The sequence below is a fragment of the Cygnus atratus genome, chromosome 3 (genome assembly GCF_013377495.2).
Source record: "Cygnus atratus isolate AKBS03 ecotype Queensland, Australia chromosome 3, CAtr_DNAZoo_HiC_assembly, whole genome shotgun sequence".
NCBI lineage: Eukaryota > Metazoa > Chordata > Aves > Anseriformes > Anatidae > Cygnus > Cygnus atratus.
In genome coordinates, this window is record NC_066364.1 from 39,262,372 (window position 1) to 39,280,553 (window position 18,182).

The window sequence follows — 18,182 nt, forward strand, 5'->3', positions numbered from 1 at the left end:
TAAGTCTTGATCAAGTAGAATTCTGTGAGTTAACATTTAGCTGCTGTTACAAGTGGGTCAAAGAAACCTGTTGTTTTTTTTCCCACTGTATGAAACCATTGAGATCAACTGGTAAAAAAACAACAAAAAACCCACAACTGTCCATCAGCAGCACAAGAAAAGACAAAAATGCATGAAATATACATAAGGAATTGAGTCATAGGCTTCTCTTTCATGCCCGGTAGGTGCCTAGGAGTTAAATACCGGCTGAATTTTAAGAGTCCAGCCTTGGTGAAGTTGCAGCTGCTGCAATGAAATGGAAAGAGTCCAAATCTACTCCTCCAAAATCAGGAACCTATGGGTGTGTCTATAACAGTGTTTCATTTTGGAACACAGCACAGTTAGACTGTGCCTTTGAGACAGGTTTCCATATTTTCCCCTTTACCAGGCTTGGCTTACCTCACAAAATGATACTGGAGGGCACAGAAGGGATTACTTTTGGATGAAGCTAGACCAGAAGACAGGCTCCAGAGGCACAGCCAAGGCAACCACTGACAGGCATTCAGGACTTGGGACCAGAGGAGCTAGTCTGAAGTAAACCCCCTGACACATACCCGGCGCAAATGCTGGGTTCCTCAGCACTAATCACTTTGCTGGAGACATGTTACTTGCTCAAGTTGCCCCCAGAGCCAGAGATATTTCCCTCTAAAGAGGTATTCTACCTAAGTTATATGTCTACTATCTTTTAATGCGATGGAAATTACAGTAACTATAGTCACAGCCCCTCTCTCTCATCCCCCTAAGCATAATAGCTAGGGAGAGATGCAGAACACTTTTTCCTTTTCTGCAGACAAGCACCAAATGTGGCAGTGCTTGCCCTTTTTACAAAGAGGGGTGATATATTCCACTGCCTTTTCTCTTGCTAGCTCCCCAATTCTGGGGCATGCTGCTGCACGCTGACCTAACTCCCCAGGACAGGATGCTGATCCCACTCAGAATATCCCAACAGCCACCCTGTGGCAAAGAAGCATCCATGAATTATAAATCCTGGATTGCCCACTTCTTAGGGTACTTTAACAAAAGAAACTTTTTTGAAAATATGGGTGTCACCATGATAAGCTTCTAACGAGCACGAAGCAGTCTTTTAGGCTAATTGTGGGTCAGCCATGAAATGGTAACCAGTCTAACTGTGGGTCAGGCATGAGGTAAGAAGCCTTCCAGCTTTTCCTGGAAACTCAAGAAGCTCATGACCTAAGTCTGCATCACAGTGAAAGGCAGGTCGGAGGCAAACACGTATCCTCCTCAGAAGCATGCTTCTGGATACCTATGTAAGTCAAGCTCTTGCTCACAGAAAGTGCTGAGGTCAAGACCAGAAATGCTGAGGGAGTTCAGGCTGCTAAGAGGCTGGATGATGCTTGAAAGCAGGCACTGCCTAGGGTTTAAACATGATCTGGAAACATGACCTAACGGGGTACGGTAAAGCACACCTTTTTAAAAAGTTTTAAACAAAATTTCAGTGAATTACTGACAGATATGAGGTAGGTGTCTTCTGGGATCTGAGCTAAGCTTTAACCAAACATTCCTTTGGACAAAGCAAAACCCGAAGCAGCCCTAAGGCAAGTGGCATCCCTGTGTCATCCCAGTCTTTCTGTGAAGGTATTACTCTAGGGCTGTAGTGACTCTGGGACATTGTGCTGCCTCAGCAGCAAGCATAGTAATAAAAAAAACTCACCTGGATTAATATTTTGAGACAGCTGCTGTGCTGCAGCAAACATACTCGACGATGATTCTAGAAACTGCAGAAGAAACAAATAAGAAGATAAAGTTACCTTATAAAATACTAAGCATAGTAACGATAACATTTTAAATAACACATTTCTGTATTTTAAATGCCAAGATGGTCTAGCCTGACCACCTACACAGATGCATTCCTTGGCATTTTCTTGCATTAACTCCTGTTCGAATTTAGTACATGCTTTTGAATTAGAGAATCTTTAGAAAATCCTTCAGTCTGGATTAAAAAATTTCCTAATAAGGCCATCAAAACTTCAGTAAACTGCTTAAGTGATTAATGACATCATTAAAAAAATACACCCTATTTCTAGGCTGAACTTCTTTGGCTTTGACTTGAAACAAATGTATCTAGCCACAAATTCTCCATTAATAAGACATCAGCTGTCAAATACTCCCAATTTTGCTATTTCTAAGATTACATTTGAGCTATTTTGGTCTCTCCTTTTTCATTTAGTATTAACAGAACATCATCTTCAAATTTGGGAAGGTAAGAGTACAAAAGCCTTCTTAAAAGCAGAAAACTTTGCAGGAGTCCAGGAAGTATTACTACAGAAAGTTATTTTCTTCAGGAAACAGCCAAGTCTGACAAACATACAGCCTGACAAACGAAGCTGTTCTTCCTGGAATCCAGGACATAAACCTTCAAGCTCCCAAAAACTGTTATGTGGTTTGTCACTGGGGCAGAGACAAGAGTAAGACTGAGAGCTTATACCCAGAAATGTTTGAGACCCGACACAGAGAAAGATGAATGTTTAAATGTGACGTAAATCAGAACTATGAGTGAGAAAAAAATCCCTACTTGTACAAAATCATGTGATAACTCACTGTTATCTAATGAGTTAGTACACACCTAAATATAAACAACCAGCAAAAGTTAAAGCAATCATGAAACCACCAAGCTGCTGATGTCTTGGTCTGGAGAGAATTTGCAAACCTGGTGCCCTGAAGGCATTCTTGCGTACCTGAGCTATTTTTGTTTTTTTCTGCTGAAATTTGCAAAGGCGCAATATCCGTGTCCCCGACTGGTCGCTGAACTGTTCGTGGAAGGGGTGCAGCAGCTGAACAGTCTCTCCAAAGCTTTAGAGAAAAAAGTTATAGGGTGAAACCAGTACTTGCATTCTGCTCTAAAAATCTTAAAGAAAAGCGTGTATATTGAAAATAAACTCACCTATACACAGCAATTTGTCCCACTTCTAGAAGAGTCAGTGCATTCCCAATGACTGCCAGGGATTCATACGCAAGCTATTAAAGAAGGAAGTTAAATCAAAAATGGGGTACTACAAGTTTTTCCTCACAGTTCAGTATTCAATATGAAAAATGTTACTGAAATTATTTTTCACTATCTAGTAAAATAAATGAAGAGGCTACCTATCTTTTTTTTTTCCTGTTATATTTGTAAATTAGTCATTGACATAAAAACACACTAATTCTATTTGAGGACTTTTGCTGACTAACTTAGACAGCGATACCACTTTAGGCAGGCTAGGGAAATAAAGACTGAAGAAAACGTGCATTTTTTGTAAAGGCCTACATGAGAGCTATGACAAAGTAATACTTAATCCCCCCATGAACTACATAGCTAAGAAAACTACAAAAATAATTTTCCACTAATCAGTTTAGTTTTAGCAACAAATCTTAAGAGGCTGAAGTCACCAGAATTCAAGCCCATGGACCAGAAAAATAACTGCCCTAGAATCACCAGCCAGCTTTCCAACAGCCACCACCTTCTGCATGAAACAGGTGAGCCGCCGACATATGCATCAGCCAGGGATAGTTTCTTCATAGTCCTTCCAAAGTGCCTTTTTTTTTTTTTTTTTAATGTTTTTACCTGTTTAGAATGATTGTCTATCATACTTGAGGAATCATCAATAGCCAAGCAAATCTGGTACTGTCGTTTACTGGGCTTGGTCCTTCGCAACCAGATCTTATCCTTCCGGAACTGACTGGCAATATAGGGAATCACTTTGCGCATGTTCAGTCTTTTCCCTGTTCTGTAGTCTCCTCTGAAAGTTAAGAGAGAAAAATACATAGTTACAGGGTTTATCAATAAAATACCTCATTCCAGAGATCCTGACCTATGCAGCGTATGCAGCAAAATACTTACAATATTTTAGGAAAATAAGTAAAATAAGTATATAAGAATTACTATTTCTGAATATCTGTATTTAGGTATAAATAAAAATAAAATAAAATGCCCATATTTCTAATACAAGATCGATGTTCTGTGCTCTTAAAAAGTTCTTAAACCTAGGTACCTAAAATGGAAGACCTTGCATTTAGACCTCTCCAGTTTGAAATAACATTATAAGCATTTTGACATTTAACATAATCTGTGACTCAACAGCATTTCACAGGTTTAAGTTGGTTTGATCAGCAGTTGCACAGGAGAAAAAAAGATAGGAGGCAATATCCTCAGGATAAGTACTTACCACTACATCACATTTGTGTTTCATAAAATAACCTGAAGTTCCAATACGGAAGTAAAATTAATGCATTTGCGAATCGGAATAATTGCTACAAAGTAAGAACTTTAACTGTAGAGATATAAAATACCCCCCAAGACAGGCATTTAAAGAAACTTTAGAAAGACCCAACTTACTTCAACTTGGCTGCCTGAGTGGGTTCCAGTATGAGCCGTAGCTGTTCACAAAGCTGCTGTGACAGAGGAGCTGTCAGTACTAAATACCTCTGCCACAACTGGGCTGCTTCCTTCTCCTAAAACATCATACATCACAGAAAAAAATAAAAAGCAAATTATGTAAAAAGTTGGGAAGCACTGTCTGAAAGAGAAAACAAACCTCTGCGTACCAAGGAGGAGTTAGTATCAGCTGAAACTATACAGGGGTCTTGTAAGCACTCTACAAACGTACGGACAACAATTTGCTTTCGAATAAGAATGTTCCCTGCTGCTACAAAACTGCAATGTACAATGATTGTTCCTCTAGGAACTTGGGCACTGCTGTTGATACAGGAAAATCTTGCAGTGGCTACCATCTGGTAGTTCGTATTGCATGAAGGCAAGCCATGGGCATGAGGTGCCTGGGGACATGCTTTAGTGGTAGACTTGGTACTGTTACATGATGGCTGGACGGATGATCTTATGGGTCTTTTCCAACCTAAATGATTCTACGATAAAGGTTCTCTCCCAGCCCTCACAAATAACATTACTTACATAAATTATAATTCAGCAATATGATTAAGTCTCTACACTGGCAATTTCATCCAGGAATGACTTCCAAATATGGCTTATTATTTGTGACTAGGACAGTCAGAGCGAGTATCTACCACCAGATTCTGGTTCTCTTGCTCAAACTCCCCCACTGCAACTGAGGAAGGCAGCTTGTGTTAATCATAATTTTGTGAAAGCTGCATCCAGCACTTAACTGCAGGTGACAACTCAAAATGGAATGAGCTTGGCAGGGCCAAGAAAAACGTTTTTAATGATGCAAGTTTTAGAAGTCGTTACCAGCGGAGTAACTTTGTGCAAATAGCACACAGCATGTTCAAAACAAGATCTGAAACATTACCCTGCTTTAAGAACACTGTTGTTTTGTTTTATTAGATAATAAGTTAAACATAACAACAAAACCCAGCATTTAAATCACACAATTTTGAATGTTTAGATTCCAGCCTGCTTGACTTCCTCAACACTTCAGCAGTAAAACAAGGTAAAATAATGAATGGTAGGATTCTTAAGACAGAGTTGACACTAAAATGAGACCACTAACCTCCTCTGGAGTTCCAGGCTGCTGTGTTTGCCAAGCTTCCAACTGCCTTTCAAGTTCCTTTCTCAGCTCTTCAGGATCTCTAATGATGTGCTAGAAGTGCAGTTACAAGATTTATGAGACAGTAAAGTAAGTTCATGTATCTGCTGGTCCCCAAACCTTAGCAAACTATAAAAAAGGAAACGTGCATTGTTCTTATTCCTTTAGACACAAAAACACCTGAAAGATTTGAATGAAAAATTCATTCTAAATCTCATTTTTTGTTAGCTTCCATGTACATGAAGTATAAATACCCTCCCCCAATACCTACCTATAAACAAAGCTAGGCACTTCTATACAGACATTGAAAATACTCAAGTACAGAACCACAAGACAATTTGAATGAACTATCCTGCCAAACACCAGATCTAACGTCAGTATAATGGAGATCAAACTATTTTATACTATGTAGCATTATCATCTTCCAAAATAAAATATTCTTCAGTTAATTACAGTTTTTTAAAAAAATCATCATTCAAACCACTTCAAAAGGCTTGAATAACAGCTTCCTCTTAACATGCCAGCACATACTGTTTGATAAGCCATTCTGTTAAAGGATACCTAAGCTGTATTACATTTCTCCAACTTTTATTGTAATTTCAGCGGCTTCTGTTCCTTACTTTCAAAACCATGACTTAGACAAGCAGACGTATATGGTCTGCATAACCCACAGGTTTACTGGGTTAAGAAAAATAAGCCTGTGAATGCAAATTCAACAGTATCAATAACTTAAATCCTTCAGAAGCGGCAACAATCCCACTTGTCACCTACTGCAGGTTTAAGGAAGGGAGGAAGAATGTACATGCAGGGGGCTTCTTCCCTCTCCTGCTGAAAGATGAGATTTGCACTTTTCCCCCAGCAATGTTTCTCCTTTACTCTTTCAGTGATGCTGCAACAGCTCCCCCTCCTGTTTCAGGTTCTGCATGTCAACTGAAAAAGAGCACCCTTCTACTCTGACAGAAGAACACACTTGCATTCAGCAGCCTCTTCCCAAAGGGCTATCATTTCACATTTAGCATGAAGGTAGAAATATCAGGTCTAGCTGGCACATGATGTGTATAGGAACAACCTTCTATGGTGTGCGTAGAAACAGTCAGATACTTCCCTCGAAGTACTCCAGACACACTATTATGAGCGTGAACGTTCAGTACTTCTAAAAATCAGACACTGGAAGTATTAATTCTTCATCAACTGGTTATACACCGCCAACTGCTTCTACGCCATAACCCTATGATAAAATGTGCTTTTCACAGCTACCAGTACCAACTGGAAAACGGTGTTATACTAAGATCTAGGATGAAGATCTAGGCTATAACATTATATTTTTTAATTCCAAAGCTCATAAAAGGCTTGCAAATGTTCTAGAATGTTTGCAATTAGCTTTAAGGAAGCAGTGTGTTGCCAATGATGAAAATGAAGTTAATTTTTTGTCTACAGTGGTATTTTAAGGTCACTGATACATAGCTGTCTCATCATTCTGAACCCTTTTTTTTTTTTATCTTAAGGTCACACACCCTTACCTATTGCTTTTCTGCTCCACTCAAACATTTTATCAGGAGATTCATCTGGGCAAAACAGTTCTCGACAGTTACAAACAAAAGGTTTCTTTTCAGGAGTGAGGATGGGATCTCACTACTAAGGATGCAGAGGAATTTCCATTTTAAATGCATCATTCAGCTGCATATACAACAGTTGGTATTGTGTTACTTTTCATTTGCTATTAAAGAAAAGCACACTACTGAGTTACCTGAATCAATGTAATTCTAAACGTCGGCGTTCACAGAGTGTCATTAACTCAGGTCAATGAAAGCAGACAGTTTCTGTGGTTGTAAGGAGATGCATTAGGTATCATACCTGGGAAGTATCCATCAAAAACTGATGGGCTGTATGTATGGTAGACTCCTTGCTTCTCTCCGGCTTCTCTTCAGTCACTTTTGGTAACTTTTCTGTTGTAGGGTCACTAACATCTTCAGAGTCAAAGTTCTGGATCTCAGGCTCCACTTCACCTAGTCCTACAATCACAAATTGTGGGTCACACAATACAGCAATTGATATTGCATCTCTACTCTTTTCAAAGTCTCTCACAATGTTTTGTAATGCTCAGGCATTATTTTTTAAGGGAGGTGCGCAAATGTTGAGACAGTTCTACGAACAGAGTGAATACAAGGCCTTGCAACTCAGAGAACAAACTATTTTGCAAAACGAACCAAGTGTTGGTGAACAAATCTTTAATGCTTGAAAATTCCATCAGTGATGTACATTTTTCAACCTACACATCCTCCCTGACCAAGTGACAGGAAGAATAAAACAATTTGAGAACATTCAAAGTGATCATTTAGAAGATAACAGCAATCTTATCTCATCTTTTACTCTCTGCTTTAGTAATGGAACAATTTCCTGTAAATCAGAATTCAATTTACAAATAAAGGACTGGACTAAAGAGTTCCTTTTATTTTTGTTTCTACTATACTACAGTGTTAAACAACTAATTTTTTTTATTTTTTAAGAATTATTCTAAGAACAAAGCATGACTTGCTTACAAGACTCAAGTGTTTCAGTACACACTGTTCGAAAATTACATGGAAAAACAGACTGCTTACACGTATGCCTGTACCATAAATTTCTTATTAGATTTAAGTGAAGAGATTAAACCTGAAGAGAGTGGGAGAAGAAAAGGCGAATTCAGGCTGGTAAAACTCATCTTCTCTCTCCAGCCAGCTTTTGTGTTGTTTGATATGAAAACCATTCAGACTTCCAGGCTATAGTTTCATTTACTTAAATTCACCAAAATTAAACTTGCGTGAGGCAGCTCAGTTTTATTTTATTTTCCACTTATGAAAGAAAGTAGTGAGACAATGACACTTCAGTGCTATGTCACGTGGTATTGTTCAGTCCTCAACTTCCTGATGTTTTATCCGAAGTTACAAATAAAAAAAGTTGAGTTACGTGGTGCTGATGCTGGTGTCACTGGAGTATCTATTGTTATACGCCAGTTCACTGTGTTTAAGACTGTGGAAAAACGCTTGGTTTTCACTTCTTCAAAGAAATTCATAAACTTGAAAGAACGCAGCAAACCACTGTCACTTAACCGATTTAGAAAAAAAGGCTAATGCTGGCTACCAGGCCGGAGTAAAAATACCACTGCAGAAAAATCAACTGATAGCAGTTTTAATCTTAGAGAATGTATCCACTACACGCAAATGTAAATACCTACACACATATTTAGATGTTCACATTTTTGTGTGTTTATAATGGTATTAGGTTAACATACCAGGGTTTTTAGAGGCAGTAGACTTCATTTCTGGCTTCAGCTCCTCTGTGTCTACTGCTGTGAGATCCTCGTTGTTCTGCATTTCTGTTTCCATAGCTGCATCTTCAGAATCTCCCTCTTCGTTTTCGTTTAGAGGCAAAATAGGTTTCTCCTGCTCCTTGCTAGCCACATCTGTACGAAGGCAACAAGACTCATTAAGGAAGGAAAGGAAGGAAAAAGAAATGTGACATAGAAAAGTGACAAAAAAACTACTGCACTTTGAGACCATTGCATCTAAGTTTTACTGAACTTCACAACAGATCTATCGTCTCAAAACATTTATCTTTCACTGTGCTGTGCCATATTGTGTCAATGAGCTATTGCTCTGGAAATCTGAAGAATAAAGCAAACTAATTACTTTAATGGAAAATAATTTAATTAAAGTCAGTTTAGAGGAGTACTTTTGAAGAGTCACCGATTTGTTTGATACAGAATAAAGAACCTGTTGCATTAACCTATGTATTTTGAACATGTGGTAGCAATGTGGGCCTCAAAATAAATGAAATGAGATGAATGAAATGACAGAAGATTTTAAATAGGTTTAACAAACTAAAATCCAATTTTTATGAGTGAATGCAGTATGTTCAAACATGTTATCTGTACCTGATTACCAAAGACAGCATTCATTGTAACGAAATAGTGCTATGTCTTGCAAAGCAAGAATGTTAAATGTGACCATCAAAAAAACAAAACCACCCAAAAGACTACAGTAACTATGAGCTTTGGGATTTGATTCTGGAATGACAACTCTTTACTCTCAGAAATACCACCGTACCATACGTCTGTGCATCATAGCATTCAGAGCCTTCTTTAATATGTTCAAATGCATCAGCCTCCTCCACGTTTTGTTTAGGTTGAGTCGTATTCTGCTTTGCTTCACTGCTGGATTCTATGGTTCTCAGTCGCTTGTGGATACGTTCGTTGTGATCTCCCATGGAGCGCTCATTGTCTGCCTGACCAGGTTTCCTCTTGAAACTCTGAAAAAAATTAAAATTAACACCATGAACTTGAAGTGAGGTGCAGACTAACACAGATTAGAACATGAGTTCTAACAAGGAGAAACAGAACTGCATATTTGCTGGTTAATATTAAGTGATTCAAATTAGGTACAAAGCTTAAAAAAAGATAAAAGAAAAAGAAAAATAAATAACGATTTAAAAAAAGAACAAGAAGAACCTGTGTATTCTTTCTGCTTTGCTTTTCAGAAGCCATCCGGGCCATGCGTGTAGATTCATGGCCTTCTGATTGATTTGCACTTGCAGCTCCACTTCCATATTCCTGAGACACACAAAAAATTGAAACTGTAACTGAAAAAGCATTTAGCAACTATTACGGACAAATTTTAAAAATTAAACTGAAATGCAGTGGAACCTTCTCGTGCTAATGAAGAATGGCTCAGAACTGCAAATACTGGCAGACAAGACAGTCCTGCAGACCAAGAACTAGCCTAAACCTACCACACACTTCACTGCTAGGAAGGTATCTTCATTTTTTTAGGTGAATTTCTAAATGGTGTTCCAAAATTGCATCTTAGACACTTAAAATATGGCAGCAGTTCTTTGATTGTAGCTTAAAAACATACAGGTCCAGCATTTCCTAATCAGACGCTTCCACATAACTTACCTCTTTAGATTGGTCTTTTTCTGAAGCCTCCCCAGCTAGTTCTACAGCACTGTCACTCTGCAGGTTTTCTTGCCCAGTCTGCCCTTGTGTTTCGTGCTCCATTCTTTCCTCAGACTCAGGAATCTGCTCATCCGTCTCTGGATTATCTTTGTCCTCCTCTGCCTGATATAAGATCAGTTTATTTTAACATTCTAAAAAGCATGGTGAAGCAGAAGGCTGAGGAGGTAACGGGAATACAGGTGGCAGAAATATACCAGATAAATAGTAAGCAGATCTGTCATCTTCATAAAAATTCTTACTAACTTCCCACCACAATATCAAGTTTGTCTCAAATTAACAGAAGACAATGAAGTCTCGGGGAAAAAAAAAAAACAGGCTTTTATTTATTACTCTGTACCTGAGGTTGAAGGCCTTGGTCAGCAGCAGGGATTCCCTTCTCTTTCTCCTCTTCAGCAGATTGATTTTTTTCCTCATCAGGTGGTTGCGACTCTTCCTCTTCTGCTTCCTCAGTGTTCTCAGTATTTCCTTCTTGTTCATCAGCATCTTTCTCCCCTTCATCTTCCTTTTCCTCTTTATCTTCAGAAATGTCTTCTTCAGCAGGTTCTGCATCCTGATCACCTTTTTCTGCCTCACCAGTATCCTCTTCATTCTGATCTTCTGTATTCTCTGCCTCATTTAAGTCAGCAGGTTTCTCATCTATTTCAAAAGTATTCTCTTCTTCTGCATTAAAAAATCAGAAACATATACAAAGCTTTCAGTGAAATACAGAGACCGTGAATGTTAGTGATACAAACAGAACAAACCTACGCAACCTATCAGAAAAATCTTACAGAAAAAATACTGAGAATTCTGTACATAGAATCTATGGTTTTCTATAGCAGGTAATTTCTTTAAGTGTCACGATTAGTTTGTAGCTGACAACACAAGAGGATGCATTTTAATCTAACATACTTGATGGTCAGTTGATTTTAAGTGCAAATTCTTCTAAATGTCAGGGAAAAAAAAAAAACACAAAAACAACTGAAAAAAGAAACAAGAAGCTTCTAGAATAAATTAGGATGTATCACTTGGCTAACATCTGAAAATATGCTCCACAGTGTGCACTAAAGGCAAGTAAAGAAAAATGCTGTAATGTTGACTTCTAGCCTGATATTTTGATATGCAGAACTGAAATTGCAGCTTCTTGTTATACAGAATTCTACCACCATCTCTCTTCTCCTTATAGAGAAGAAAAGCTCATTATCTGACTCTTCCTCCACTATTTCCACTTGGCTTTCATCTGGGAATCTGTAGAGAGATTTTCAGCTGTACCTTCACCTTCTTTCTCCTCATCATCACTCTTCTCATCATTCTCCAGGTTCAAGTCATCAGGAAGGTCCAAAGGTTCAACTTCAGGCTGCTTTTCTTGCTGACCATGATAAGGATCTACTTCATTCTCATCATACTCACGCTGTAACCAAAAGAATGAGGAAAAAAATAACAGGTATATGATAAGTGGGAGGAAAGGCAAAGATGAGAAATAAGCCACAAGTGAATTCTCTAGTACACAAAAATACTGAATACAGTATTACGCTTTGATCAATTAAAAATGAATTTTCAATGATACATATCCACACGCATAAATAGCAGAAAAGACTAATTTTTGCAACTGCATCTACACAAACTGGTACTTCTTCAAAACAGCATCATGTGTTCATAGTATTTTCCTAGATGAAAGACTCTGAACAGAATCTACACTCTTGCACATGGAAAATGCACTCTTGCACACTATGCAGAATCTTCAGACATACTATAGTCAGGTTTTTAGGATGAGTCCCACTGACTTCAGATGCTTCTGTTGCTACACACAACAGAACAAGGACTTTCTAGCTTTGTCCATCAAAACATCAGTTCAGAGTAAAGCCTTTCTTGGCAGCCATTACACATTCTGATTAGTTCAAACAAAAATTCTTTTGAATCATGCATCAGAAAATATACACATAATGAACTCCTTTTTTTTCATTTTTTACTCCAAAATGAACTAACTTTTCTGAATGTATTAAATATCTTCACCATTACATAAAAAACATTTCAAATTCTCAGGAATGCATGACGTGAGCAACAGTTTATCAGCAAGACATTCTATGTAGTCTAAGTCATTTTTACCTCATCAATTTGTTCATGGATTTTCTCTTTGTTTTCGTTGTCCTCTGCTTGATCCTCTTTTTCTTCATCCTTGGGAGGCTGTTTTTTATTATCTTTGGATCCTGAACCCAAATTGTCATCTTTTGCAACAAGTTCGGAATCCTCCTATTAACCAACAAATCCAGAAGAAACTCATTATTCTACCTGCTTCTCAAAGTCTGAATAACAAGACACCAAGTGCTACAAGAAAAAAAGACACTAAACACTAAATAATTTAGGATATACTCAAATTATGCCCTTCCAAGACCAAAGAGTCTGGTATGTAAGGGAGTTCCTGGTCTAGCTCATCTCAAGAGTTTAATTCCTTTGATATTCTTCTTCTCCCTTTTCTCTTTACCTCATCCATTCCTGGTCCAGTTTCTTCTGTTTTACTATTGGCATCATCATCATCATCATCATCATCTTCATCTCCCCAGAGCCTCTCATCCAGCTTATCATCAGCTTCAGCATTATCAAGATTTCCCATTTGCTTATCCAGCTCCTCCTCTTCCTCCTCATCAGATTTTTCATCATTTTCTGTGTACAGTTCAGAACGTGTCTCAGTACAGAGAAGATAAAGCTAACAAACAGCCACACTAACACCTTAAATTCATCAACCTATGCATTTAGCGACGCAGAAAAAGAAACACATGCACCAACACCCAGAAGAGCAGGGGCCTAGTTACACAGTTCAGGGTGCTCTCTCTTGGACAGACAGACACACACACCAGTGTCTCTCTCAAACTAACAAGTGTCAGGTGTTAAATATGGATGATTTAATCTATCCAATCCTTATCTTCTCCCTCCTCCATTTTCCAAATGTTTGGCACTACTGGGAGAGGAAGGATCCATTCTATTAGTTTTAAAACGTCTGTTCTTTACTGATGACTTTATTCTTGGCACTTTGTCAAGAGTTTTTTGAGTAGGTTAATGCTACTGTAATTTCTAAGTCACATTAGTTGCAGATGTTCCAAGTGTTCCCTTCTGAAGTGATAGAACTTGGGTGAATAGCAAGTTGAAAAAATAGCATTTGGTAATTTTTTTTTTATTGCTTGTAAGTTAGTAATAGCTTTCTTAGCCACATTTTGAAGTTAACTACAGACACATTCTCTTTTGTAAGTGTTCTGTTGATCTTCAACAGCTCCACAAAGTCAGTGACTAATTTTTTTAAAATGCATCTATGGGTCACCTTACAACAGGAAGAAGGAACCAACTCCCTTTGTTACAAAACCTCCACAGTGACAGAAGAGAAAATATTTAATTTGTAAACTTCTTAAGATTCATATACAAATGGCACTACTACTCTTTTTTGTTGAACACTGACTTTCCAGCATATGCTTCAATATATAAAAGTATCAACCATTATTGGATCGATCTATTACATTTCTTATAAGTTTGCCTTTGTGTAAGCACCAAACCTTTTTCTTCCTGTTCTCCATCATGCATTTTTCCTTCAAAGTCCTCTGACATTTCAATTGCATTGTCTTCTCCTTCAATGTCTGGCTTAGAATCTTGATCCTCTTTTTCCTTCTCTTTGTCCTTTTGAAAAGAGTCTTCTATCTGAATTGTTGGTAAAACCAGAAGTTACAACAGACCTTGCCTATATATTAAATCTTAAAGCACCACAACAAGATTTTTAGGTTGATATACGAACATAAAAGTCAACCTAAATGGGAGACTAAAAGCAATTTCATTTTCTTTACCTGAAGCATCTAATACATTTCACTGCTTCTTAACATGGATCTCAAGTACTTTTTTGTGTTCAATAAAGCCAGGTTAAAGTAAAAATTATCGTATCTGTTCAAGAGAAGGAACTATCCCGTTAGTCAGAACCCCTTAAAAATATCAACTGGTAGCCTAACTATAACCTCACGTAAGGTTATTTGAACTACCTTCTGGTCATTTTAGAGCCAGCTCTTCATTTCTTATATGCAATTACTAATATTAAAAGTAAATCATAATATGTGTAAACTGAATTAAGCCTCTAAAGGTCAACTCAGAGCCAGATGGGTCAACCACCTTGTGCCCCTTATCGGCATTCTAAATTCAGCATGACTTCACAGAAAGCCACCGTAGGAATGTTTCATTAATTCTAACTAGACCTTCTCAGCCTGAAGGTCCAGGTAAACTCATATTAACCCCCCTATACAGCTTCTGCAAGTAAGCTGTCTCTCCACGCAAGCACGTCATTGTTTCCAGTCAAGCCATACACAGATGACTTAAAGCTTTGTATTTTTTTCCTTTACTCTACATATTCCTCCCCGAAATCCCTCAGACTTACAACAATATGTTCAGTAATATGCCCAAACCAGTCTCCAATATTGACATAAAGTCAATTTAAACTACTGTTTATTCCTTAACTGTGGAGCAGTTAAGAATGTTGCTCAAGAAAGAGGGGCTAGTGAAACAAAACAAATATTTGCAAGTAACTGGAAACAGCCTTTGTTTAGCATATATTTGATTTAGTCTCGATTTTACTTACTCTCCCCCCCCATTCTCCCACCACCAAAAAACTTGCCTGATCTTCACTTTCTATTTTGTCGCTCACATCCTTTTTGCCTTCCCCATCTCCAATACCACCCTCCTCATAATCATGAAACTGTGTTGCTCCTTCTCCAGCTTCATCTTCAAGTAATTCTTTTGGCAGACAAAACCCCTACAAAGGCAAACAGAAACTCAAGACATTCTGTAGTAGTAAGTAGACTTAGTTGATATTTAAAGACTTGTGTATAAATTAAATATATGCTTACCATATATATAGTTATCTATAAAAACCTACCTTTTGGGCAAGCTCTGTAAAAATGCTAGTTAGAACAGAAAGCAACTTTCCAGTACTCCGGTGAGAAGCCAGTGAAACAGTGAGGTAGAACAGGATAAGCTCTGAATATTTGCAAAGCATGGGCTTTAGACGCACCAGCAAATAGCAGGACTGGTTGAAGAACTGCAGTTAAAAAAAACAAAGACCAGCTGTCAGACATGACTACATACATACTGAGGTACACCTCAGAGAGGGTGACAATAGATTCTTAAAACAGATGCTCAAACCAGAAATATCAGTAAGCACATTTAAATACAACCTATAAAGTTCCCAGAGCTTTTTCCAGCTTTCACATTTCACAAAAACTAAAACTTCTCCTTCTTACTAAAGGAACATCTGGCTTTTGCACTACAGAAGAAAACTACATTTGGCTACGATCTCTCACATGCTTCTAGCTCTAAGGTACTGGGCAATAAGAAGCAACGCATGTTTAATCAGCAAAGTTGACAATTCCCAGTTACTGAGACCCTTAAGCCAAAAACTCTTGAGAAGAACAAGTTACCTTATGTTTATCTGAGGTGTAATCTTCCCCGTAAGATTTCAGACTCTTCATGAGTTCTGAAACTGCTAAAGTTACTTTCTGCACATGCAAGGAATCCAAATCAGCAGAGATATCTTCATCCAAAAGCTTAGTTAAATGTCCCGCTTTAATCACGTCAAATGAAGCTGCGTCCTCTTTGATTGAAAAATAAAGGAAAAAAGAGATGGAAATAAAATCTGACATTCTGAAGTGTCATACTAAGCAATCTAGAAATATCCATCCTATCCGTTAATATGGTTAACTATTAAAATGATGATTTCCTTGACACCTCTGGTAGACATATGGCTCCAGAATTTTTAGGTTTGCGGATTGTAAACCTTCTTACTTTCCCTTGACTAAGTTAACAAACTTACCATTTTCCTCTGGAGATTTTTCTTCCTCTTTTTCATCTTTTGGTTTTCTCTCTACCAAACACTGGATGGCATACAGAACAACGTGGATAACAGTTTCCACTTGTGCTGAGAAGTGCTCCACAAACTCTTCAGTGGACTCTCTATTTCCTTTTGAACCATAACACATACAGTTTTACATAGAAACACATTCAATTACTGGTTCATATATTTCCTTTGTGCAAGAAGAATGACAAGCACTATGAAGTTTTTGCTTTAATAATATGTCCTTACTAATCCTGACTTACAGATATGATTAAAATCTGTCAGCAACAGTGACGAACAGGGAAAAAGCATTATTGCACAATATAAATTTGGACTGAATTTTCTAAATTTGTTTTTCATTAAGTGTTTCTGGGTATCCAGATGAACATGGCAATGAGCAATAAATAAGCAATCTTCTGCAATAACCAAACTAATGAATTCTTTCTATCTTTATCTAAATTACAAAATTGGCAGAGGATTGTCCTTACCACTGCAGTCTGACATGGAAGCAAGAAGCTGTGTCCTCCAAGTTGTGAAGTCTGCAGATGCATTATTAACTTCCTCTTGTATATACTTTAGGCTCTTGATTAGGGCCATCTGATTTGCAGCTTGCCTGCCCTCCCCATTTGGATGAAAGAGAGACTCTACATCTTGTAACTGAGCCGAGACTTTCAGTAGACAGCTCATAGCTGAAGTGCAAACTTCAAAATCTCTCCTGCAACAAGATACACCATAATACTGATAGAAGAAAGAACACCTCAGATTAAGATTAAACCTCGTTTCTTCTCTTTCACTTTTTGTCCGTACTTTTTTTTTTTTAATAGGCAGCCTACAGGCCTCTTTTAAAATACAAATTTATTCGATAAATTTACATTCGAAATTCACATCATTAACTAACTACAGATCCAAGGGGAATGAAATCCCAAGAGACCAAAGACAACCTTAGAAGCTAAGATGGACCCATTTTTTGCTGACTGGTCAGAGGAGTGGGAGAAAACATATATACATTTGTTTAAAAAGTCAAACACACACCACAGTTCAAAAAAAAGGGGGGATAGAAACAAGCTTCAAGAGCATCTGAAAAGTACCTTTTAAACTATGCAAAGGCAAACACTTTTAAGATGACACTACACATCTTACATGAATATACAAAATACAGAAATTCAGTTCATGCAGACGTAGAACTCACCAGGAATAAAACAAGGTCTCACGTGACTGTTGTCTTATTTTGTCCACTTCTGTCTTCATTTCCTTTACATGGGTCAGCATTGTTGTCAATTGTGCGTCTAGCTGCAACCATACCTGATCCTTATTTCGCATCCTGCATCCAGGAGGCAGTTGCTCAGTTGTTACTGGAGACAGGTATTTTAGCTCTGAGGGAATTCGGTCAGGTATTCCCGTAAGAACGTTTCCAAACATCTGTTCAGGTCCTGAACTCTGAGAAACGTTTGCTTTGACATCTGTCCTTTCACTGTCACTGCACTTCATCAGCTCTTCTTTTGGGCAGCATTGTATAAACCAAGACAGCTCCTCAAGAACCATCACACACTGCATGGAAAGGTGCTGCAGTGTGTCAGTCCAGTGTTGAACACTGTCTTGAGGAGGAAATGCTACATTATATTCTCTGTCAGCACTCAGCCTAGAGTCCATCTCTTGCATGCAGCTCAGGAGGTTCCTGGTTAAGACGAAAAAAGGAAAGAAAATTACTTTAACCCCACAACTGAGTTTTACGTTATGCCTCCCTTTCAAAGGCTCAACCTTCTGACTAAGTTCATAAAAGCTCCAGATAATATGAACCCTGAGAAGTCAAACTTCT

The 18,182-nt window shown here is 38.0% G+C and overlaps 1 protein-coding gene across 1 annotated transcript in view; it reads right to left on the reverse strand.

Annotated features, from left to right (window-relative positions):
• Window positions 1-18,182, reverse strand: part of MDN1 (midasin AAA ATPase 1) — a 99,072-nt gene that overhangs the window by 2,958 nt on the left and 77,932 nt on the right. Inside the window, exons 79-100 of the mRNA XM_035559523.2 lie at window positions 17,556-18,041; window positions 16,855-17,081; window positions 16,338-16,492; window positions 15,954-16,124; window positions 15,413-15,574; window positions 15,152-15,289; window positions 14,052-14,193; window positions 12,992-13,170; window positions 12,616-12,759; window positions 11,782-11,920; window positions 10,868-11,190; window positions 10,471-10,632; window positions 10,024-10,125; window positions 9,623-9,824; window positions 8,809-8,979; window positions 7,392-7,549; window positions 5,502-5,591; window positions 4,373-4,488; window positions 3,602-3,776; window positions 2,942-3,015; window positions 2,736-2,850; window positions 1,712-1,775 (exon numbers count right to left, since the gene is read on the reverse strand). Of these exons, the coding sequence (XP_035415416.1) occupies window positions 1,712-1,775; window positions 2,736-2,850; window positions 2,942-3,015; window positions 3,602-3,776; window positions 4,373-4,488; window positions 5,502-5,591; window positions 7,392-7,549; window positions 8,809-8,979; window positions 9,623-9,824; window positions 10,024-10,125; window positions 10,471-10,632; window positions 10,868-11,190; window positions 11,782-11,920; window positions 12,616-12,759; window positions 12,992-13,170; window positions 14,052-14,193; window positions 15,152-15,289; window positions 15,413-15,574; window positions 15,954-16,124; window positions 16,338-16,492; window positions 16,855-17,081; window positions 17,556-18,041 (3,695 nt within the window). The remainder of the gene's footprint in view (window positions 1-1,711; window positions 1,776-2,735; window positions 2,851-2,941; window positions 3,016-3,601; window positions 3,777-4,372; window positions 4,489-5,501; window positions 5,592-7,391; window positions 7,550-8,808; window positions 8,980-9,622; window positions 9,825-10,023; window positions 10,126-10,470; window positions 10,633-10,867; window positions 11,191-11,781; window positions 11,921-12,615; window positions 12,760-12,991; window positions 13,171-14,051; window positions 14,194-15,151; window positions 15,290-15,412; window positions 15,575-15,953; window positions 16,125-16,337; window positions 16,493-16,854; window positions 17,082-17,555; window positions 18,042-18,182) is intronic.